Below are 24,701 nucleotides of genomic sequence, written 5' to 3'. Positions count from 1 at the left end.
GCAAATCGGTGGAAGAATGAGCCCTGAGAGTAAAGGGTCAGTAAATGCAATTAAAGGGTCTCTAATTTCTCATTGGCTACTGCAAGTAAAGTGTTTTGTCTTTCCACATACACGGGTAGCCTGCTTGTGTCACACTTTTCTGCCCATTCTTTTCTTTTCAAACATGACCTCCTTGTGGTGAAAAGGAGTTTTTCTTTCTTTATGTATAATGTAAAAAATATCAGATGTGCTGGCATTTAAATGCTACTCCAGTTGTTAACAGATCGTGGGCTAGTAGAGCAATTCATTGTAGCTTGTAATAGAGGTAATGTCACTTTAAGACATGTGATACTTTACAGAGCAGGGATGTATTGAAATAGACTACCGATACTTACAGCATTGTATAGCAATCCTGCTTTGTACATACAGCTGCTTTACTCTGCATTGAATGGGCTGTAGTGAGGCTGCTCTGTCATTAAACATAAACTGATCCTCATCTTTAAGTACACTGGAAGCTGCAAATTATCTCAAGATCACTTCAAAGGTCTCATCAAACAGAAGGTGACATTAGGAGATGATTTAAAGGTGAAAATGACAAGGTTTCCACCCCTCAAACCTTGGCCACTTTTCTGACAACACAGTCTGAGAGCTCTGATGTCTTCTTTACTCTGGGAATAGGATTGGTAACGAAAAAGAGAATTTTTTTTTAAATCCTGATAAAGAAGATTATTTAAAATCCCTTATTGTGGTACAGATGGATTTTAAAAAGTGTTAGATCTTTCCAATGAACACTAATAGAGTACTCTGCTCTTGGTTGGATTACTCAGGTAAGGAGCTTCTCTAGGATTTAAGATTCAGAAAGCAGATCTTGAACTCATCTGATAATAACTGGAGGAATACTCACTGTTGTGTGTGTGTGTGTTTGTGTGTATATTTATATTAGCAAGATGCTGTCTTTGCATAAAAACAGTGTGTTCGACATCAGTTGTAGTGAGCTGACTAACAAGTACATGAAGAAATGAAATGCTAGCAAGGAAGGAATGTTGGGGCTTAACAAAGTTAATTAAAATAACCTAGTTTGAAGAAGGATAGAAAAGATGTAGCAGGCGAGTGAAAACATGGGGTGGGAGGGATTTCAAAGTCATCTATTCAGTGTGGTTAAGAATATGATCCCTGGAAACATTTTAAAAAAATAAATAGGAGCTATTGGGAGACTGTAGAAGTTTGGCTTTGCTTCACTGTTTGGCTCGGATTTTAAAGTTCAGGTTAAATAAGAGCACTTTATGCTTGAAATATCAATGCATGTTAGAGTCACCTTTCCCTTTTATGTCATTGTATGAAAGCATGGGAGCACCAGAAATGACTAAAAAAAGCATTAATTTCTGAAGACATGAGAGGTCTATTGTGAGCTATCTGTTTGGAGGGAGTTGAATCTATGTTGCACTATTACTCAATCTGAAAATGAAGGAGGGAAAGTATACAAAAGTAAACAGCGGGAAGGAAAACTAATTGTATGCTGAATAGTGCATATGACAGGGAAGCAAACAGCCTCCTGGTTAGGGAAATAATGTTTTGCTATTTTGCAGTTAATTATACTTGGGTTTATTTGGGTTTTTTTTTCATCCATTAGTCTTTAAAACAATTATCAAATACCATGCTTATTGATTAAAATAACAAAAATGATCTGTGCATATATTTTATTGACCCTTAAGCATCTCTATTATTTTGAATAGTGTGTATTTCCCCAATAAAGAAATCCTGCTGATAGTTCATCTTTTGGATTTTACATTGGTTGCCTCGATCTTTCCTAAATGCATAGAATGTTCAGTGTGAAGAGAAGATTTTTAGCTTTAAAGTCTTCCATCTTCAGTGAACATGATGTTCTGCTGATTGGATTATTAGATAGAAAGGGGCATCATGTTATTGGCTGAATAAGGAGAATGCCTGAAGTTTGATTAATTTGACAATATGAAATGCAGCAGAAGGTGTTATTAAAGGAACTGGACGATATGTAGCGTAGCTGAGCCTTGCAAATTCTACAATCCTTGCAGGGATTGAGAAGGAGCTCTTAAAGTCACAAAGTCTGAGAAAATTTAATCAATTAGCATAGTAATAAATGTATGGAAATATTCACCCACATAAAGTATATCAAGTAGCCAAGTGTACCAGCACTGGGAGACAGAGAAAGAAGTACACCATTCCTTTTCAGCAAGAGTCTGTCTTTAAATTTTGACACACTCTACCTTATGAAAAGATCAAACCTCCTATTTGCTACATATAAAATTCAGTCTGCCCTTACTATTGTTCTTTATGAGCATAAGCCAAACAAAAGGAAGCTGCTTTTATCTGGGGATTAGAACACAATTCTGAGAAACAATTACTTTGTTTAGCAGACAGCATTCATTGCAATTAAAAATTAATGTGCACAGAAGTCAAAAACAATAATCTGTTACCTACTGGGTAGGTATTTGCCTTGAAGCCTTGGGGAAGGAGGATGCTTAAAAAACATCTCAGATAGCTGATAATGTTGTATGACTATCCGTAATGTATTTAAAGTAGTTTTGATACTGTCTGAGGAGCTCTTTTTTTGGATAGTATTGTAATTTCCCCCCCTTGTAAGTTAAATTGCAGAACAGAGTGGGAATATTTCCCTGGCTTCTATTTATATTGTTTTTCTTCAAGTACTTGGATCATTATAGTTTCATTTGTGCCACTGAATTATTAAAGTTACCAAGTCTCCCATGCTGACATCTCTTTACCTCAACTCTCCTTGTTTTTGACACGACCTTTGTCATATAACTATTGCAGCCTGCAAGGGGGGGTGGGATCAGAGGGTGGGAGAGGAAAGAAACAAAGACTTTATAAAGGTAAAAATACTGTTGTAATCACTGCTAAATACTGTGTGTACTCTAAGGCTATATATAATAATGCCTGTCTAATATTTCATTTAGAGAATGGCAATGGTCTCTGCAATGTCTTGGGTCCTGTATTTGTGGATAAGTGCCTGTGCAATGCTGCTCTGTCAGGGGTCTCTTCATCACACTTTCCAGCAGCATCACCTGCACAGACCAGGTAGGACCAATCAGCTACAGGATGTTGTAAGATTACAGACACTCTATCCGTGCACTTGTCTGCCTTGATAAATGGTTGAATAATCATAAAAGTCCCATTTTGTTATTGAGTTGTTTGTCTATGTGTCTCAGAGTATCTTTCTGATCATCCTAACGTATGCCTGTTTGGTATTGGAATATGCCTCCTGTTAACATCCTTTTCCAACAACTTCTCAACTCAGGAGGCTGATCACGGGAAACTCATTTTAGATGAGAATGTAATTTCTCTATTTATTTATTTATTGGTGTAATAACTGAATAAGTTTTGTCCCCCAGAAGAAATCCTGGTGGCAGAGCTTTATGTAACTTTATTTGCTGTATCTATGCCAATCTGGGCACAAACTGTACACTTGCACTGATATGAGCCAACTTGTGATAATAGCTGAGCCTTTTCACTCTTCCTGAGGTCAGTGGGGTGGGCTAGGTCTCAATGAGAGCAGAATTTGGCATAGAAGTTTTAATCTTACTGATGACTAGCCATGAGGTTGCAAAGGTGCAACTCTGAGTAGAATTCAGGCCTGGGTTTCAGTGGGGCTGGATGGGTGTTACTGAAAACAGATTATAGTTTCTTTGCGTATGGAACGGAAAAGTCAGCTGATTTTCACTGACACATCAGAGACTCTTTATAAATATTTTCTTTACTTTGACATTCTTCAAACAGAAATTGTTGGTGTTCATTTGGTGTAATTACTTTGTGAACCACATATCATATGCAAAATGTTGAAGAAATGGCATATTAAAGCTCATTATTACCAATAAGTTAGAAATGAGAGAGCCTCATGTTGTAATTTCACATACTCTGAACCCAAGGAAAGGAGTGAAAGTTCTTCCCAAGAGAATTAGAGATGAAACGGAGACTATTAGCTGGTAATTACACATTATTTAATTTGTAGAAGCAGGTAGATCAAAGCAGAATTATGATAAGGCTAACATTTCCAAAAGTCATAGGGCTTAGCCTCCTAAATCACTTAGGCACATTTGAATAAAATTGCCCTTAATCTTTAGCAGGTCTAACGTGCTGTAATTTTTTTTTTCCAATTGTTTTCACTGCCCAAAAGTGTTAGGGTTGCTTTTTTTTTTTTTTGGACATCTTCTTGCCTTCTCTTAATAATGTAACATAAAATAAGTATAATCATAGCCTGGAGGGGAATGGTTCTAAAAATTCGACTCACAGGCTTTATCTAATGAACAACTATTATGTGTTTTATGTTGGCTTTAGTAGTGAGTGTTTTAAAGTTAAGGAATACATCCCGTTTTGAATGTTCTTTTCTGGAGTACACAGTGAAATGCCCATTAAAACACAACAGTGAAATCACCATTGGTGAGCTGAGACTGTCCCCTGGCTAAATAAACAAACAAACAAAATACTTGCATAAATAGGTAAAAGGAAAATGTAATCTCATTTTGTAAAATCTGTTGAAACAAGCAACGTTATGAGAAAAAATGAGAGCCTGGCAGATCCAGAGCTTTGCCACATTTGCCTAAGCTTGAAAAATCACTTCTTTTATGAAGCAAGAACAGTCAGACACTGAATGCATACCAAGTATTGGGGAAATGTGGAAAATGACAAATCTTTCACTCAGAGCTGTGATACAGATACAGTGAAGGTTTTACAGCTGCCTCATCACCTGCTTAGGAATCTCAGAGATTTTCCTCTTGCGAGCCTTTCTCAGGCAGCTACTCCACACCCTGCACGAGTAAGATTGATGATGTTCTGATCCCAGGCAGCCAATTTCAGTCTCTCAAGAAATAATCCAGTACATTGACAGATGAGTGGAATTTGACATGGTGTTCACCTCTGATTCAGATTGCTTTGCACCTGGAAAGTACCAGCTAGGGAGGGTCCTTTAGAGGAAACAGAGATTTTGAACGTTTTCTACTGTCAGAACATGATATCAGGATAATATTTTTATAAGGCTATGAATTTTCAATCAGCTTACTGAATGCAATAGGTTTGTACATAAAAGGGATGGAAATATGTTAACTAGAGAACAGACTGATTTTTAATGTATTCAGCTATAGTCCCTATGCTCTTCCAATTTATAATATTAGAAATGTGTTTGTTAGTCACTGCATAAGTAAGATTAAAACATTCAGCCAAATAAGGATTAATAAAAATGATGCAGATGAACCAATGTACAATTTCAGTAACTTAATATTTCTGTATATGGAATTTTGAGTCATGGCAAAAATGGCTGTAGTCAATAACAGATTCAGCATACATTTTCTCATTTTGTGGGATTACATGGATATTAGTCTGATACTGAATTTAAGAGACAATTAAAAACTCAATAGTAGAACTACTTTGGTATAGGCAAGGGTAATTAAAAAAGACAAATTCCTCTCTGTCTTGTGCCTCTTGCACTTGATGAATGCAAGAGTATCCATTAAATACAAGTACATGCAGTGTTAAAAAAACAAATTCTGGTTTAGTGGATTTAGCCTAATAAACTTGAATTTAACTGAATGGATAAATACTGAAAGTATCTGTTTCTAATACCAAGGGTAATTCAGTAATGAAACGCTATGGATTTCCGGCATGAGTCATTGAAAGGTGAATTTATCAAGTCCTTTTTTTCTAAAACTTTCTTAAACATTGTAAGTCTTTGCAAGAAGCTGGGAATGGGTGACAGGGGATGGATCACTTGATGATTCCCTGTTCTGTTCATTCCCTCTGAAGCACCTGGCATTGGCCACTGTCAGAAGACAGGAATCTGGGATAGATGGACCTTTGGTCTGACCCAATATGGCCGTTCTTATGTTCTAATGTTTTCAGATAAACTTTTGCACATCATACATGCAAACGCAAAGTTTAAATTTTCGTTTCACTGCAATATATAGTTCTATAATTAATCATTTTGGTAACCTATAGATGACTTGGCAGAAGGTTAAAAATTGCAAACAAATTGCAAACTATTTTATGTGACAGGATTTGTAAGTGACTGTAGCTTTATTTTCTGTGAAATAGTGGCTGAAGGGCACATATAGGTTGTATTAAATATTACTATGGATATAACATTGTACGTAACATATTGCACAGGTACATGGACTGTGGTCTCCCTTGTCACATTAACCCAAATGCTTGAATGCATATAATTATGTCTTAGTAAGGTATGTATTGGAGAATATACTTTTAAATGAAATAGATCGGGTGCGTGTGTGGAGTTTTTCCTTCCTCTTGACTAAGACTCAAAGGACAAAGTCTTCATTTGGTGTAAACTGACATAGCTCCAACGCAATATAATTCTCTTTAGGTAATATTGTCTTCTGCAGATCCTTGTATAAATATATTTCATTTTCAAGAAAATTATATTATACAAAGTATGTATGAAAACATGCATAGTGTATAACTTTAGGAAGAAGCAATCAATGTTCTCTGAGTACTTAGTTTGGTTTGGATTTAATAAAACACAATGAGAACAATTCCACATTGGCTATTTTAGACTCTAGCATACATACTAGTTGTATGGCTGTTGAATTGGCCTGAGGATTAGACTGGACAGGTTGTGATTTAAAGAGTTAGCTGAGTGCCAGTGATAGTTCGTTGATCATCTGATTGACAATACTGACTCAATTCTACAGAAGTAGGAAGTAGACATTAAGATTTGGCAAGACACTAAGGTATCAACAAAGCATAACTGAGTCTTAAGAATGCAAATAAATTAAATATTCACATCAGTGTCACAAATATAGAAAATGATCTCTCATTGTTTTATTATGTAAAAGAGATTATATTTCAATTCAGCAAAGAACCTTAATTAGCATTAAATCTAAATGGAATATATACTAGTTAGACCTTGAAGTTAAAAATAAACACAAAAATTTCAAGTTACCATCACCTGGATATTACACCATTTAGCCCATATAGAATAATTTGTTAAACGTTCAGGCCGCCGAGTTGGTCCTACATGTATTTTGTAGAATATAAAGATGCAGGCTAGAAACATAGACATACTGTAACAAGGTTGACATTTGCAAAGATGTTAATTAAAAAAATAGGCCTATTCAGAGAGGGAAAGATAGTTGTATCAGCATGAGCTGGCTTGGCTTGTATCAGTGAAGTTGTGGTTGGCTTTCTCAAGGCAGTATGCCAAGAAAGTGTCTAGTAGTTTCTTCCACTTTTTTTTCTATTGGCACTGTTTCATGTGTTACTTTGTACTGTAACAGAAATGCATCAGGCGATTAAGTTATATAAATGTTAAAAAACAGGACTTTAGGTCATACGGACACCTATTAAATACTAAGCGACCCATAGTTTTATTTATTGTGGCAGCAGCAGATCTTACACGAATCAAAACTCATCTTGAAGAGTTTGCCCATAAATACTAAGAAAGAAATCACTACGCCAAAGTAATCTTATAGAAACTCACATCAAACAGGGATCTAGGAGTTCTCTGAGCTTGTTTCATAAAAGAAAGGCAGCATCTTACAATGACTTGAGCTATGGTTGTGAGCAAGGGACTTTAGTTTTAATCCTGGCTCTGCCACTTACTTGGGAAGCCTTAAGGACGTCACTTAGGTCAAAATCTTCAAAAATTGTACTAATCTGTAAAGTAAATGTCAAGTGATCACAAAAGTAATTGCCAATATCACTTGATAATTTATCTTAACACAAACAAAAAAGACATGGGATCAGATTTTGATCTTGTTTACATTGGTGTAAATATGAATTAAGTGCACTGAAACTAATCAACTTACTCAGGTTAACACAGACATAAAGAAGATCAGAATCTGGTCCAGAACTCAATATGCTCTAATCAATGAACTGGCTACAGGTACAATATACCTTTTAATATCATCCTAAATCTGTGTCTGCAAATACGTAAACTGTCAGCTACTGAGTTAAGAGTGGTAATATAGAGCAATGTAATTACCCCTGCTTGCATGCAAAACAGAATTGATGCTGTGTGTGTAGGAACCATGCAATAAATGGCATAAACAATTGTGGACTGGGCAATGTGAACAGCTAGGATGTGACCAGGCAGGACTATACACTGATCTGTGCTCTTGTGATTTGCTTGTCTGGGGCAGTGGATGTCCTAAGAAGATGTAATATTGACATATTGCTTACAAAAATCCAAGGAATTAAACCTCCAAAAGATGACATGGGCCAGGCCTAAAAGGGTCCTAATTGAAGACAGAACAACATGCTGTGTAGTATTGAGTAACCTCTCTATATTTGTCTTTTGTGATATGATAAATAACTACCAGCTTTTTGGAGCTGCATTCTGTGTACTGAAGCTGTAAAGTTAATGAGACAATCTTGGATATTGGAAAGCTGTTCTCAGATCTGGTAGCTTCCCTCTTAACTTTAAAAAGTAGGTTGTTGTTCGGAACATCTAATAGTAAAATATTATTGTCCTGATGCAGTAAGTACTATGCCTTGGACCTTGTGCCTTCCTCATATTTCTGCAGCTAAGTATGGCCCTGGCCCTTACATTTACAGCAGTGCAAAGGATGTAAAAAGCCCTTTACTCCCCTTGTGTGGCCTTCAAAAGAACTGTGCAGAACTGCAGTCCTTGCACCTGGGAATGCAGAGGTTGCTCCATCCCTACTCCCGCTCCCCCAGAGGTGCGGGGGTGTGTGTGTGTTTGTCATCTTCTACTAGTCTCTTTTAATTTTGCTAAGGTAAGAATGAGAAATGATTTGCTCATTGGAGAACCTCCAGACACTTTATTCTTTAACCCAGTTTTGCTAGCAGTGTTAATTAGCATTTCTAATGGCTCATCCATGCTACTTTGGGAAGCTACCATCATGAGTTCTGTAATTAGACCATGATCTGTCTTTTCTACAATATTTCAACACATGGCTATGGACCTAGCTTGGTAGGGGAACGTTGTAAATGTCTTATTTATTATTTGAATTATGGTAGTGCCTAGACGTTCCAGTCACAGACCTCGACCCCACTGTGCTTGCCATATGCCTTTACCTCAGGGCAACACACAAGGTTATTTATTCTTTGCTGGTATTCAGTTTTACATCCTGATTTCACCTAGCAGATTTTCAATGTATTATTTATTATTTTATATTGTGACAGTGCCTGGAGTCCAACCATCTTGGGGTCTTATTGTACTAGATTATCATATAGTAGCTGCCACGCCTTGCCCCAAAATGCTTATAGTCCAAAAAACAAGACAAAACAGGTGGATGAAACAAACAAGCAGGCCGGGATGCGGGTTGGAAAAGATGGGGTAACAATAATAATTGGATGTGTGCAATTCTTAGCCAATCAAGAGCAGTAATCACAACTCACCATCTGCCTAACCATTTTTAGATTGCATATATGATCCATTGGTTATAGCGTATCATGTTATGGGCCAGATTCTCATCTTGTTGATTTCTGTGTTAACCTGGAGTAAGTCAATAGGTAATTATATCTTCCATTCACACTTTTTTGTATAGTGTACCATCTGTCATCTTTGTGATCCATACCTCACATGCAGTAATTGATGTTTGTATTCTCCATACACACTATTTTGTATTCCCAAACCTGAGCCATTCCTTTTAGGTGACAACTCTGAGGAACTGTCCCAGACTGAGGTGTCATTAGAGGAAGCTTTGGAACAGATTGATAAACTAAATAGTAATAAGTCACCAGGACCAGATGGTATTCACCCAAGAGTTCTGAAGGAATGAAAATGTGAAACTTCAGAACTACTAACTGTAGCCTGTAACCTATCATTTAAATCAGCTTCTGTACTAAATGACTGGAGGATAGCTAATGTGACATCAATTTTTAAAAAGGGCTCCAGAGGTGATCCTGGCAATTACAGGCTGGTAAGCCTGACTTCAGTACCAGGCAAACTGGTTGAAACTATAGTAAAGAACAATAGTAAAGAACTATAGTAAAGAACAAAATTGTCAGACACACACAGATGAACATAATTTTGGGGGGAAGAGTCAATATGGCTTTTGTAAAGGGAAATCATGCCTCACCAATCTACTAGAATTCTTTGAGGGGATCAACAAGCATGTGGACGAGGGGGATCCAGTGGATATAATGTACTTAGATTTTCAGAAAGCCTTTGACAAGGTCCCTCACCAAAGGCTCTTAAGCAAAGTAAGCAGTCATGGGATAAGATGGAAGGTCCTGTCATGGGTCAGTAAGATAGAAAACAAAGGATAGGAATAAATGGTCTGTTTTCAGAACAGAGAGAGGTAAATAGTGGTGTCCCTCAGGGGTCTGTACTGGGACCAATCCTATTCAACATATTCATAAATGATCTGGAAAAAGGGGTAAGCAGTGAGGTGGCAAAATTTTCAGATGATAAAAAACTACTCAAGATAGTTAAGTTTCAGGCAGACTGCAGAGAGCGACAAAAGGATCTCTCAAAACTGAGTGACTGGGGAAGCACATGGCAGATGAAATTCAATGCTGACAAATACGAAGTAATTCACATAGAAAAACATCATCCCAACTATACATATAAAATGATGGGGTATAAATTAGCTATTACCACTCAAGAATGAGATTTTGGATTAATTGTGGATAGTTCTCTGAAAACATCCACTCAGTGTTCAATGGCAGTCAAAAAAGTGAACAAAATTTTGGGAATCATTAAGAAAGGGATAGATAATAAGACAGAAAATACTATATTGCCTCTATATAAATCCATGGTATGCCCACATCCTGAATAATGTGTGCAGAGGTGGTTGCCCCATCTCAAAAGAGATATATTGGACTTGGAAAATGATTAGGGGTATGGAATGGTTGCTATATGAGGAGAGATTAATAAGACTGGGACTTTTCAGCTTGGAAAAGAGATGACTAGGGAGGGATATGATAGAGGTCTTTAAAATCATGACTAGTGTGGAGAAAGCAAATAAGGAGGTGTTATTTACTCCTTCTCATAACACAAGGACTAGGGGTCACCAAATGAAATTAATAGGCAGTAGATTTAAAACAAAAAAAAGGAAGTATTTTTTCACACAATGCACAGTCAACCTGTGAAACGTCTTGCCAGAGGATGTTGTGAAGGCCAAGCCTATAACGAGGTTCAAAAAAGAACTAGATAAGTTCATGGAGGATAAGTCCATCAATGGCTGTTAGCCGAGATGAACAGGGATGGTGTCCCTAGCCTCTGTTTGCCAGAAGCTGGGAATGGGTGACAAGGGATGGATCACTTGATGATTCCCTGTTCTATTCTTTCCCTCTGGGGCACCTGGCATTGGCTACTGTCAGAAGATACGATACTGGGCTAGATGAACCTTTGGTCTGACCCAATATAGCCGTTCTTATGTTCTTATGTATAGTGTATTGTCTACTATCTTTAAGATCCATATCTCACATGCAGTAATTATTTAGGATGGTGGTAGAGCCTATAAAGTTTCTGTAATTGGATTTTATGGCTTTCAACAACTGGAAAGAGATGTGGTGTGCCCCTCAAGAGTTCCAGGAGTCAAAGGGACTATTGCAACACTATACCTTTTAATGGGTATGTCTATACTAGACTTTTTTTAACCTTGAATTAATTGGCTGTCAATAATCTCAAAGTAATTAACACATTTGTAAATGCTAGTCAGGACACACCCCGATCAATTAACTCCAAGTAAAAATATCTAATGGAGACCAGCTCTGATGCTTTATCCCCTTATGTTGTAATTTTACGAAGGCTGCTGTGCCATCGCTGGTTTAAACAGATGCTGCAGATGTAGAGCTTTCTGGCTGGACAAGCTTAGGAGAATGCTTTCGCCAGAATGCTTGATTCATCTTCATCTCATGGGGAGCCATGTACATTGGACAAAGGGGATGGGCTATTGCCACAGAAAAACTAATGCTTGGTAGGGAGTCAAAGGGTCTACAGAATTTCTCCATTTATGTACAATTAGGCATTAGCAAGGATCCTGTCAGTTACTCAGTGTTGCAGCTCCTCATCCTGCCTCAGGTATCTGCATAGCATCTCCAGACTGCAGGTTTGTGGAGCCAGCTGCCAGTCACACTGCTGAATGTGGTGGTTTGTTACTTGTGATCCAGTAAGGTGAATTAAACTGAGGGGAAGTGTGTGCTGCAGTCCGATGGGCTGCCAACAACAGAGGGTCCAGCGTATGCCAGGGGGCACCAAGCAGCTGGCTGTGAGAGATACAGTTTCAGGCTACGTCTACACTACAGCATAAAATCGAAATTACTAAAACCGGTTTTATAAAACCGATATTATAAAATCGATTTTATGCGTCCACACTAGGGCACATTAATTCGGTGGTGTGCGTCCATGGTCCTAGGCTACCATCGATTTCCGGAGCGGTGCACTCTGGGTAGCTACATTAAAGGAATGAGACAAATAACTTCGATTTCCGTCCACACTAACCCTAAATCTAATTAGTAACATCGATTTTAGGGTTACTCCTCTCATTGGGGAGGAATACAGAAATCGATTTTAAGAGCCCTTAAAATCAATTTAAAGTGCCTTGTAGTGTGGACGGGTACAGAGTTAAATCGATTTAACGCTGTTTAAATCGATTTAACTGTGTAGTGTGGACCAGGCCTCAAAGGAACTGTTGGAAACATTTCTGTATCTTCTAACATCAGCCCTTCCATACACACTGTGTGAAAGAAAGAACTCCTGGGTGATAACAGGAGTATCTTGATACTAGCTGATACACGTACCTTTTGGATGCACGGGAGTTGCACATAAACCCTTGTGCCCTCAGTACACTTTGTCCCCCCTTCCTGGTGTGCCCGCTTTCACTCTTCCCCAGTGCTCGGTTGAGAGTAGACACAGCAGCTTGATCTCTGCCATTGGGCATTCTGCGTATTCTCTATATGTCACAGAGGTCATTCTTTGGAGGTGCTAAATAAAAAGCAAATACCCAGCGCTAGTGCTTTGCCTCACATCATCACTCAGCAGCATGAGGGATTGAATCCCTGCTGGATATTTTCTCTTCCCACACCCATGTGTCAAAACTCAGTCTCTGTTTGAGAGCAGCAGGGTGTGTATGTGTGTGTGTGAGGGGGGGGATGATGTGAGTCACAAAGGGACCTTTCAATGCACCTTGTGTCTTGCTGTCACAGTACTGCAAGACTGTGGGGATTCATACTGTGGTGGCTAAGCCCCAGGAAAAATTAGACACAAGTATAAACCCCAAAGGCAATATACGCTATTTCTACATTGACATGTTTCTGCTGATAACATCAGAAACCTGCCTTTAATTACTGGCCTATTTAAGTTCAGCTCTGATTTGTATTTGAAAAGAGAATATCAAGTGCATTTCCTCTTAACATGCAAGTGATTTCACCCTTTTGTTTTAGTCTTCTCTCCTGTAATGTTTTACATTTCCTTTTGAATGTTTTCTTTTCCTCTCTGTTGTGAAATCAAACCTTTACTATGAGCAAGATTTATCTTTCTTGTGGGATTCAGCATTTCCACTATTCTCCAGTGTTCTAAGCAGAACTGTTCTTCCACGCTAAACTTATTTTAGCTCTGGGCAGGCACTGGAGACTCCTTTCCACAGTGCTTTAGGCAGGTACCACTGGGGCTGCAGCCCAGCTCAAGTCTAAATGTATTAGTCTCAGTCAAGGATGCACAGTGGGGAATTGGGGTGTAAGTTAAAATGAATGCAGTTCCAAAGTACCATATATAAATTTGTGACTCATATTATTAGGCTCTGTTAATAAGATTATTTTCTGGCATCTATTGCTGTACATCGTACAGAATGTTCCAAAGGGACAGCCTTCTCATTTGCTTTGTTAGTTTAAAAACTCAGTCCTGCTCCTGTCAAAAGAGACGGGAAAACTCTTGCTTTCAGCTAGTGCAGGATTAGGGCCTATGTTACTGGGATGTCATAATCAGTAGCAATTGTATGTTCATATCTTACAGCTGTTCAGCTGCAATTCTTCCTTTACTTCAGTGGAAGAAGGAGACATGCTTTGCATTTAGAGTAGCCTGATTTTTTGGAGAACAGACTGGTGTTAGAAATGGAAGGGCCCAACCCTGAAAACTCTTGCTCATATGCTTCTTCCCATTCAAGGCAATGGAATGACTCGTGAACAAGGACTACTTGTGCACGTCAGGACTTACAGGAACAGATCTTAAAATGTTTACCTTTGGGAAGATCCAGAGTACCTGCAATTCCCATTGAAGTCAATGGTTGTTGTGGGTGCTCAGGTCAAATCTTAAGGCCTAGCCCCAAGCCTAGCAGCTCCCAAGGGCACTGTGATACTGAGATCAGAGAATAGGGAAGCACATGGCTTGCACAGCATGGCTCACTGCATATATCCAAAGAGACCACAAGCTATGGAGGATCTATGGACTGGAGGGGCTAGACTTCCCTCTACTACAATGGCCCCATTGAGATGACTTGTATGTGGAGTGTGTACTGTATGGGTGGATTCGGGCCATGAAGAATGTTTGTGAATATAAGGCTGTCTTCAAAAATGGAAGGCACAGCCAGTAACTCCCATTGAGAATTGTGGTTGCTGAGCTCTTTTGAAAACCTGTCTCAAAGATTTTTCTTTCACCACTGTCATAATATTTCTTCCCAGATCTGGACCTTAGCATCCAAAATATGGGTGTTAGCATGAAAACCTCCAAGCTTAGTTACCAGCTTGGACCTGGTAATTGCTGCCACCAGCCAGGAATTATACAGTGCCTAGCTCACTGTGGTCTCCCCAAAACCTTCCCTGGGGGTCCCCAAGACTCAGATGCCTTGAGTCTCACAACAAAGGGGAATAAACCATTTCCCTTCCCCCTCGTCCCTCCAGGTATTCCCTCCCTGGGTTCCTGGAGAGATATACAGAAGCAAGCTCCGTGAATCTAAACAAAGGGATTCCACCCTCCCTGTTTCAAGTCCTTGAAACACATGCACCGAGAGATCTAACCTCTCTCCCCCCTCACCCAGAGGGTATGCAAAGTCAGGCTTAGTAAATCTAACACAAAGAGATTTTCCCCCTAACTTCTTCCTCCCACCAATTCCCTGGTGAGCTGCAGACTCAATTCCCTGGAGTCCCCACTAAAGAAAAACTCCAACAGGTCTTAAAAAGAAAGCTTTATATAAAAAAGAAAGAAAAAGGACATGAAATGGTCTCTGTATTAAGGTGACAATATACAGGGTCAATTGCTTAAAGAAAATGAATAAACAGCCTTATCCAAAAAGAATACACTCCAGCAACTACACACATGTAAATACAAAAAAAACCAATATAAACCTATTGTCTTACTATCCTTGTATTTACAACTTGAAAACAGAAGATTAGAAAGCCTGGAGATTCCTGTGGTCACTTTCAGAGCCGAGAAAAGAACAGACCAAGAACAAAGGACTCACACCCAAAACTTCCCTCCACCCAGATTTGAAGAAGTCTTGTTTCCTGATTGGTCCTCTGGTCAGGTGTTTGGTTCCCTGTGTTAACCCTTTACAGGTAAAAGAACATTAACCCTTAGCTATCTGTTTATGACAACCACTTTCAACTGCTTTTTAGGGGGTGTGTGGGTGTGGGTGCGGGCGCACACACACAACAGACTGTACTTACCACTGGTTGAATAGTGTGTTCTATTGTTAGAAAACACAAGGATTTAAAATCCTTGTATCTCTGCATATTAGCATTGCTATTAAAAACATATAAATTTAAAATTGTTCTTCTCAACTTCTGAGGGTAGGACAAGAAGCAATGGGCTTAAATTGCAGTGTGTGCAGTTAAGGTTGGACATTAGGAAAAACTTCCGAACTGTCAAAGTGGTTAAGCACTGGAATAAATTGCCTAGGGAGACTGTGGAATCTCCATCATTGGGGATTTTTAAGAGCAGGTTGGACAAACACCTGTCAGGGGAGGTCTAGATAATACTTAGTCCTGCCTCAGTGCAGGGGACTGAAGTAGATGACCTCTCAAGGTCCCTTCCAGTTCTATGATTCTGTAAGCTTATCCAGCACTTCTTGAGAACCCAAAGTTCCCATTGGTATGGAGCAGAAGTGGGCAAACTACGACCCAGGGGCCACAACTGGCCCATGGGACCCTCCTGCCCAGCCCCTGAGCTTCTGGCCCAGAAGGCTCACCCCCGGCCCCTCCCCTGATGTTCCCCCTCCCCTGCGGCCTCAACTCGCCCCACTGCTGGTACAATGCTCTGGGTGGCGGGGCTGCGAGCTCCTGGGGCAGCACAGCTGCAGAGCTCGGCCTGACCCCATGCTCTGTGCTGCGTGGTGCATGGCTGTAGCACCACCAGCCACCAGTGCTCCAGGCAGGGCGGTAAGGGGGCAGAGAGCAGGCAGGGTTGGACAGAAGGCAGGAGAGTTTGGGGTGGTGGTCAGGGGGCAGGGGTGTGGATAGGGGTTGGGCGGGTTGGGGGAACAGGGGGGTTGAATGGGGACAGGGGATTGGGGGCAGTCAGAAAGGAGGGAGATGGTTGGAAGGGGCAGCGGCGGGCAGTCAGGGGCGGGAGTTCTGGGGGCGGTCAGGGGACAGGGAGAGGGGTGGGGGGTGTTGATGGGGCAGGGGTCCTGGGAGTCAGGGAATGGGGGTGTTGGATGGGACAGGAGACCCGGGGGTGGGCCGATGTGGCCGTCAGGCCAAAAAGTTTGCCTGCCCCTAGTATGGAGTCCTGTCATTCATATGGAGACATAGCTTTTCTTTTCTTGTAATATTACACTCTGGATATTGTTCCTCGGATATTTTTTCTATCAGCCAATGAATTTAACACCATGGACAAAAATTTCTGCTGGCGTAACCCCGTTTAAATCAATGAAGTTATGTGAATAGTAACTTTGGCTTTAAATATTTTAAAATGTTGTAACAAATGCATTGATCAGGAAGAAGGGAATTTGGTCTTACTGTTTCATGAAGTCTAAATAATACTGTCAGCCTGCGAGCTCTATAGCTCAGATTGAGAGAGGGCAAGAACCACAGTAAAGTAGCTGCACACACTTTGATAAAAGTTTATTATCTTTTTTTAGTGTCCTCATTAATAGACTTCAAAACTGCAGTTAAGTATTTCTGGCAAGCAAAGCTTCAGTGTAATTTTACAGTATTGTAAAGGATTTATTAATTATAATCTTTTCTTGCAGAGTCTATTTATATTTGATCATGACATTAATTGGTTGCCAAAACAAACTAGAGTTAATTGCATTTAATTAAGTTGGAAGCAAGTAAGGATAGTTTATTTAGCAAAAAAAGTTCCACTGATGTATTTGTTTATTTTTTAAAGAATATGATTAAACTAAGAAAATCGATATCTATTTTTATAGATTAAGTATTTTGTGGAATGCCCTGGTAAAAACAGACAGGGGAATGGCATTCTTTGTTAAATGGGATGCAGGGTGATAAAAATATAACAAGTATTCTTACAATATATTCTTACCTGAACCTCTTAAATCTAATAGTCTGATTCTGTATTTTTTAGAATTTTAAGAGTTGGTTCACTGTTTCTTACTTCAGTGCCATTACTCTATATTTACAGATGGTGCAACTGAGATCAGTTCTATGAAGAGGTGAGGTTTTCCACCGAATATTTGACAGAAGCAAAAAATAACATGGGAGAAAAGTGGGGTAAAACAGCCTGGCTTCAGTGGAGCTATGTTTCATCACACACACACACACACACACACACACACACACACACACACACACACACACACACACACACACACACACACACACACACACACACACACACACTCCAATCAGCTTTTCTATTAAGAAGCTTTTCAACACTAACAGTTGATTCTAGAATCAGAATGGAGTGAAGAATTCTATAAAAGGTCTTGGCACCTTATGGGAAAATTGATTTAATAAGATGTAACTGGATGTGTTTATTTAAAAACGAGGAAAGCTCATAGCTTTTTATGTTTTTCTCGGTTTTTCTTTGTGCCCTTTAAAGTAAATATTTCTACCAGTGTCAGGATTTCTTTGTTATCCCAGGGAAAAATGTAAAGTCAGTGATGAAGGCATTATCCTTTCAAAAGATAAATCCTGTCTGGTAGCATATAGCCAGTGCATTCTTCCCAAGAGAAATCCAAGCAGCACAGAGAAGGTTGGCCTGTCAGGATGTCCCTGTGTGCTTGTTATCATTCTTCTCTGGAGTAACTATCTCATGACATGTAACTGTGTCTTTTGGTGGTTTGAAATATGTGTGAGGTGTTTTCTGGCTCTTTCTTCTGTGATAAGTAGCATTACCCACATGTAGCTCTTTTTATGCTTATTTCTGTAGTGGGGTGCTTTAAGTTTGGGGGTCTCAACAGGAGACAGGGAGCACTGCTATGTATTAAGATGACAAATAACAGGGGGATATAATATAATGGAAGGCTTTCAAAGGGTTTGTTTCTGGTTTGAATTTAGGGCAAAGGTTCAGGGAAGGGATCTGGTAGGGAATTTTTCTATCCAAACCAATCACCGCATCACATCTGTAATGCAGTAATTACTTTAGTTGTATCAGATAATTTGAACTGAATTAAAATGTAGTTGGTTTTCCTAGTGTACTGAAAACTGACTTTCCATGACTGAAAAGCCAGTGCTTTCTCCCCCAGCCAGCCTGGTATTGTTTGCCTTAACTTGTATACTGTATCCCCCTACCAATAAATAGATGATCCCTTTTGTTCTAGCCTAGTTTTTCTTTTTATTTCTATATTCTGTTTCTAGTTAGTGGATGGGGAAATCAGTTATGGATCAAATGAAGCCATTTGTCATGGATTAATGCTTGTAAATGCCTTGATGACAGTAGGAGACAAAGGTATGTAAGAGTCTGGGGTGCTGACTTTGGAAGAAAAAAATTAATGAAGCCAGCAAAAGAGTGATAGTATACAGCATAGTAATTTTAGGCTCTGACTGTATTCAGACTCTAAGAGTAAAATAATATTTTCTTCTCTCTCCTTCATCCTCTTTGCATTTAATTAAGCCTTATCCTAATGCACAGTGACCTCTACTGAGGGAAAAGATGTTTTTGGCAGCATCAGGTTTCCTCATAGCTATTATATGACAAGATTCTCTCCTTATTAGAACCCAACTATATGGGGTAGGGAGAGACAGACACGATTTATAGTTAGGAAAGATTAAATGAAGAGAAGCTAGGAACAGAGATGCTCATTCCAGTTGACTAGCACTTCACCATGCATGTCCCAGTTTGGCATTAAAGTCATTAAAAGCAATATATTTGGGAGCATCTGAATAGTTATGGACTATGCCATGTAAAAGTGACATTTGACTGTAGCAGCCAGTATGTTCTCATCTGGCTCTTGTTCTTAAACGTTTTACCTTTCTTCTCCCGCCGTGGAGGGTGCAATCAGGTAATTATTTGGATGTGAGGGCATGCTGACACTTACCAATAGATCGACACTGTTGCAATCGATGCAGTGAGTGTTGATTTAGTGGGTCTGGTGAAGACACACCAAACTGATAGGCGAGCATTCTCCCAGCGATTTGTGTACTCCACCTCCCTGAGAAGAGTAAGGGAGTCGATGGTAGCCACCGTAGTAAGTGGATCTAACTACGTCAACGTCAGTTACGTTATTCACATAACTGAAGTTGCATAATTTAGATCGATTTAGTGCAGTAGTGTAGACCAGCCCGTCTTATACTAATGGTAGTACACTGATCAGAGCTATTTAACTTCAATTCAGTGGATTTTTTGCCATGTTTCCCGCTCAGGTACTTACGTTAGTTTAGTTTCATTATTAGCTTCTGTTTTGACTATCTGCAATCTTACAGTGAACTGACTTCTTTGGTCAAAAAGTAGGGCTGGTGTACATAGGGTTACCACCTTTGAAATGCAAAAAACCCAGTACCTCTCCCCCCCCCTTCTCTTTTGGCCCACGCCGCTTCCAGCAGCTCCCATTGACCCAGAGCAGCGATCTGCGGCCAGTGGGAGCCACGATTGGCCGGACCTGCGGACGGGGCAGGTAAACACACTGACCCGACCCGCCAGGGGCTTTCCCTACACAAGCAGTGACCTCTGTTTGAGAAACCCTGCTCTGAATCATTTCCCTTCTTCTTTATGTCTTTATGGAGGTCCCTTTGAAATGAGACACGAAGACCTGCTCCTAGGGTTGCAACCCTTCAGGATTGCCCTTGAGTCTCCAGGAGTTAAAGATTATGTCATCTGAAAAAACCTCCGAAAATACGGCCAACCAAAGTTGGCAACCCTACATGCTCCCAGTGAAGCCAATAGCCTTCGCTGCTCTATTCAGTGGGGATAGGAGTGAGCAAGAGGCATCTGGAGAATGAAATTTCCATTTTGTGGAAAATTCCAATCCGTTGACAAAAAGTGGAAATTCCAATCTGAGGCAAAAAGTGGAAATATTGGGAGAATAAATACTTCCAGAAAAAATCCAGTTGGAAACGTCAAAATGAGAGATTTCGACATGTTGAAAAGAAATTTTAATTTCAAAATATCAGTTCCAAATGGGCGGGGGGGGTTGTTTCAAAACGTAAATGAAAAAAATATTTCCTAAGGGGAAATCAAAAAACAAAATAAAAATCAGCTGTTTCCTCATAGACAATTTGATCTCAATGACCCCACATTTTCTGACAGGACAATTTTTATTGGAAATTTTTGACCAGCCCTTGAGCAGGCTCTTACTGCATACAAAAAGTAAATATACCCCATTATTGTTTGAGTTTCCCTTTGCATCGATTTTGTGTATTTTGTGATAGTAAGAGCTTTTACCTTCACATCCCAAACCTCTCCTCCACCTTGGTCCATCCATGAAGTAATAATGCTGTGTGTATAGCACTGTTCTTCTGACATGGAAGCAAGTGTGCTGTGTGGGTGACCAGTTCATCTGCCGAAGTGGGTATTCACCCACGAAAGCTCATGCTCCAATACGTCTGTTAGTCTATAAGGTGCCACAGGATTCTTTGCCACTTTTACAGATCCAGACTAACACGGCTAGTCCTCTGATACTTGACAGTTCAATATAGCAACTCAGAATGAGGTTGGGGGAATTGATGCTGGAAAACGGAAAGCTGTTTAAACAGGTCTATTTTTTTTAAATGAACAAATACTGAAGAAAAAGTGTGACTCAGTTTAAAGATAAGTGGATTTGTGCTTTGTTTGAATTGTTTGAAAGTTTCTTTTATTGAAATAGTTCTTTGCCGGTTTAGCTTGGATTTCAGTTGGCTTTGGATTGGCTGTCGCTGTGTAGTGTGTTGTGGTGGTGTTTTGTTTGAGCACTGTGATATGAAGAGATATTCTGTTGTATTGGTTCTAGTTTTCTTTGGAGACTCGGGGCTTGTTTACACAGTGGGGTAATGCACTCTATGGGGGTGTGATTTATAAAGTGCACTAACATGTTGTGTCTTAATTGAGCCATGTAGACCCTGCTGGTGTGCACTAAAGGTTCCCCAGTGTGCTTTATTATAGTATCTGTACATTTAAATGTTCTAGGGAACCTTTAGCATACACCAGCAGGGTCTACACAAGTGGTGGGCAGCCCACGGGCCGCATGTGGCCCATCAGGGTAATCTAATCACAGGCTGTGAGATATTTTGTTGACGTTGACTGTCCACAGACATGCCCCCCTGCAGCTCTCAGTGGCCACAGTTTGCCGTTCCCAACCAATGGGACCTGGGGGAAGCAGCAGCCAGCACATCCCATGGGCTGCAGGTTGCCCACCACTAGTCTACGTGGACCAACTGAGGCACAATAGGTTAGTTTGCTTTAGAAATCACACTCTTGTAATGTGCATAACCGCACCGTGTTGGCAAGCCCTCATGTTGTGAAAATCTCCACTGGGTAACGTGGGCCACTCTGGGAATTTTCACCCAGCTAGGCAAAAATGCTGTATCATTATTTGTATTGCTTTTTTGCTGGCTGAGAATGGGTCCTTGTTCAGCCAGCTGTGCATATTATCCCTGCAACAAGTTATCCAACCTGAAAAGGTACGTGCTGGTCAGACCAAGATGGGGTAGAAGATGTCAGCTGGTAAGTATGTGGCCCAGGACCTTGTAACATTAATCCCACCTTGGAATGTCTCTCTGCAGTTTACCACATGGGGGGTCAAGGGGACAGTATTAGACAAACAACAGTTTCAACTTCTTGTCCTGCATACATGTGTGGTCTAGAGTATCTAACTGGGAGCTCTTGGCTACATGTGATTTCACACATATTCCAGACCACATCTAACATTTAAGGACATCATGTATTATGACATTCCCTGGATATATTTGTGTCCCTGACCTAATAACTTTTTCATGATTATATGTCATCTTTCTATGAAGATCTTCATTTAGTAAGTAATCCAATGCTAATATCAATACAGCAACTAATATAATTTAAATCTATTCCTCATTTTATTTGCTGTATCAGTGTATTCTGTGTGCAAACAAAATCAAATTGCTATTCTAATCTTTTTACTGCAATCTCAAACTCCTAGTCCACCCCCATTACTTTGACTATTACATCTGATTGTTGCATTTTGCCTGACACCTGGAGTGTTGGCTTTCTAGTTGTCTTTGTTATTTTTCTGCTTAGTGCCTAGCCCAATGGGTCAGGGTTGGTAGATACTATCAGAATAAAAGTGATATGAAAAATGATATTGTAAATTGCTTTAAAAGGTGAATATCTGTGCATTTTTAGTTTGTAAAACAAAGGGGTTGGATATCAGAATTGAGGGGAACAAACAATCTACCAGACTAGATGAACTAACAGTCCCTTCTGGCCTTAAAATCTATGAATTAAAATCTATAAAAAGGAGGCAGATACTATGCAAATGGAGTTTTAAATGGAACCCTTAAGTTGCAATCTTAAACATACCAAAATTAGTTTCTCTGTATAATTATATAAAACAGAATATGTTGGCCATGTTCATTGATGCCTGCAGTTTTAGAGTTCCTGCACTGGTGTATGTTCTGTCTGCTTTTTAAAAAATGTCTCTGAAGCCCCAGTTGGATAATCAGAACAAGGCACATGGTGCCAGATATGTATAACCCCCCATCCCCATGTACTTTTGTCAAAAGCACAGATCAAATGATTTTGCTCTAGCTGCACACACAGATCTACCCAAACAGCAGAATAGGATGTAAGGTGTGCTGCCTTTACAAAGGACACACTGCTCTACTGTCTTTTCTGAGGTTTTCTTATGTTTTGAACAAGGGACAAAGTCAAGCAGTTCCACGAAGTCAGTGCAGTGGAGCTACTGATGCGAAGAAGGTTACTCACATGAGCAGAGCTTTGCAAAATCAGATCTTTTACTTGTAAGGTACATGATGACAGAACCAGAGGTTTCCAGTCCAGTCATGTTTTCTCCACCCATAGGTGCTATTTTAACAAATGTTTATTTTGCTTTTTGAAAAACATCAGATGAAAGAGGGAGGAAGCACATTCTCTCAGGACACTGTTAGACCAAAGCAGAATCTCATCAGGGACTGCTTCAAAGATCTGCTTTTCATGTCCATATAAACAAGTCAAAATTATTGTGAGAGCCATCTGTTATTTGAAATGTTGCACTACACATGATTCTCACTTGTTCATGCAATTAACCTGCTACATCCTATCTATTTGTACTTTTTTTCTTGGAAATATTTGATTACATTTCAATGTAATGGTAAAAAGAAATGATCAAAGCAATGCAAAGCTATGATTCACCATAAAATACGATTTTTAAACAAAAAATATGCCATTTGTGATTATACCGGGACCATGGCATAACATATATGCAGCAAGCATGATTTAAAGGAATCCCAGGCCCAGCAAGTGACCTCTGGATACCCAGGGTTGACTTTAACCTGGGCTGCTGTTGCTGGTTTTCTGAGTCGTATGGGGAAGCTTTGCCGATCACCCACTGGCTTCAAGAAACTTTCCCACAATGTAAATTGGCCAAAGGTACTGGACATTTTTCACTTTCCTCTGGGCACCCCACTGGCACAGATGAGATGCATTTTATATTTATGTATAAGTTTCACTGCAGCTTCTATGCAGTAGTAGCTGTGTCAGTCCCAGGCTATTAGAGAGACAAGTTGTGTGAGGTAACATCTTTTATTGGACCAACTTCTGCTGGTGAGTGAGACAAGCTTTCGTGCCACAAAGAGCTCTTTTTTTCAGCTTGTCTCTCTCTCCAACAGACGTCGGTCCAGTAAAAGATATTACCTCACCCACCTTGTCTTTCTACGTGCTGCTTCTAGCAGGAGTCATCTGATGTGGTGCTGTAGCAGGGCTGACTTCTGGAATCCCATATTATAGCAGAGGGTAGTATTGACTAGGGCTTGATGATGGGAGGTGAGGGTTTCAATGTCTTACACAGGCTGAGGTACTTCTTGTCTGCACCCCCCAACAACCCTTACATGAGGAATAAGTGGTACAGATTTCAGCCGAGGAGCTGAGGTTCCTTTAGCTGGCTTTCACGGGGAGGGCAAGCCACGCCATAATGAGTTCATGGCCTGGAGAGCCAATCTGGGACCATGCTGGATCGGTATTGCTGGATAGGTGTGATGAGTACTGTTCTAACCACCCCAGGGTTATGCTGTGTTATGAGTGAATAAAGTTATGGCCTTTTGCTTTTACCATGTTCCTATGCCGGTGTTTGCATACTCTGCTGTGTCAATGTTTTTATCAGATTCTTTTTACAATAGAGAGGAAAATACAGGGTAAAGATATTACATTTTGCAGGGCAGGATTTATTTTATTGGCTGATAGTCTGACGTGAAACCAAGTGTTGATTTTTGTTATATAGTCCATATGTACATTTTTGTGGCTTGAT

General features: G+C 39.9%; 1 protein-coding gene across 1 annotated transcript in view; it reads left to right on the top strand.

Moving 5' to 3' along the window:
- Positions 1-378: 378 nt before the first annotated feature.
- Positions 379-24,701, top strand: part of TAFA1 (TAFA chemokine like family member 1) — a 345,895-nt gene continuing 321,572 nt past the window's right edge. Inside the window, exons 1-2 of the mRNA XM_030571134.1 lie at positions 379-806; positions 2,931-3,051. Coding sequence (XP_030426994.1) covers positions 2,934-3,051 — 118 coding nt within the window. The 5' untranslated portion in view covers positions 379-806; positions 2,931-2,933. The remainder of the gene's footprint in view (positions 807-2,930; positions 3,052-24,701) is intronic.

Source organism: Gopherus evgoodei, chromosome 7 (assembly GCF_007399415.2).
Source record: "Gopherus evgoodei ecotype Sinaloan lineage chromosome 7, rGopEvg1_v1.p, whole genome shotgun sequence".
Lineage (NCBI taxonomy): Eukaryota > Metazoa > Chordata > Testudines > Testudinidae > Gopherus > Gopherus evgoodei.
The sequence above is the reverse complement of the archived record's forward strand: the minus strand, read 5'-3'. Positions and strand labels throughout refer to the sequence as shown.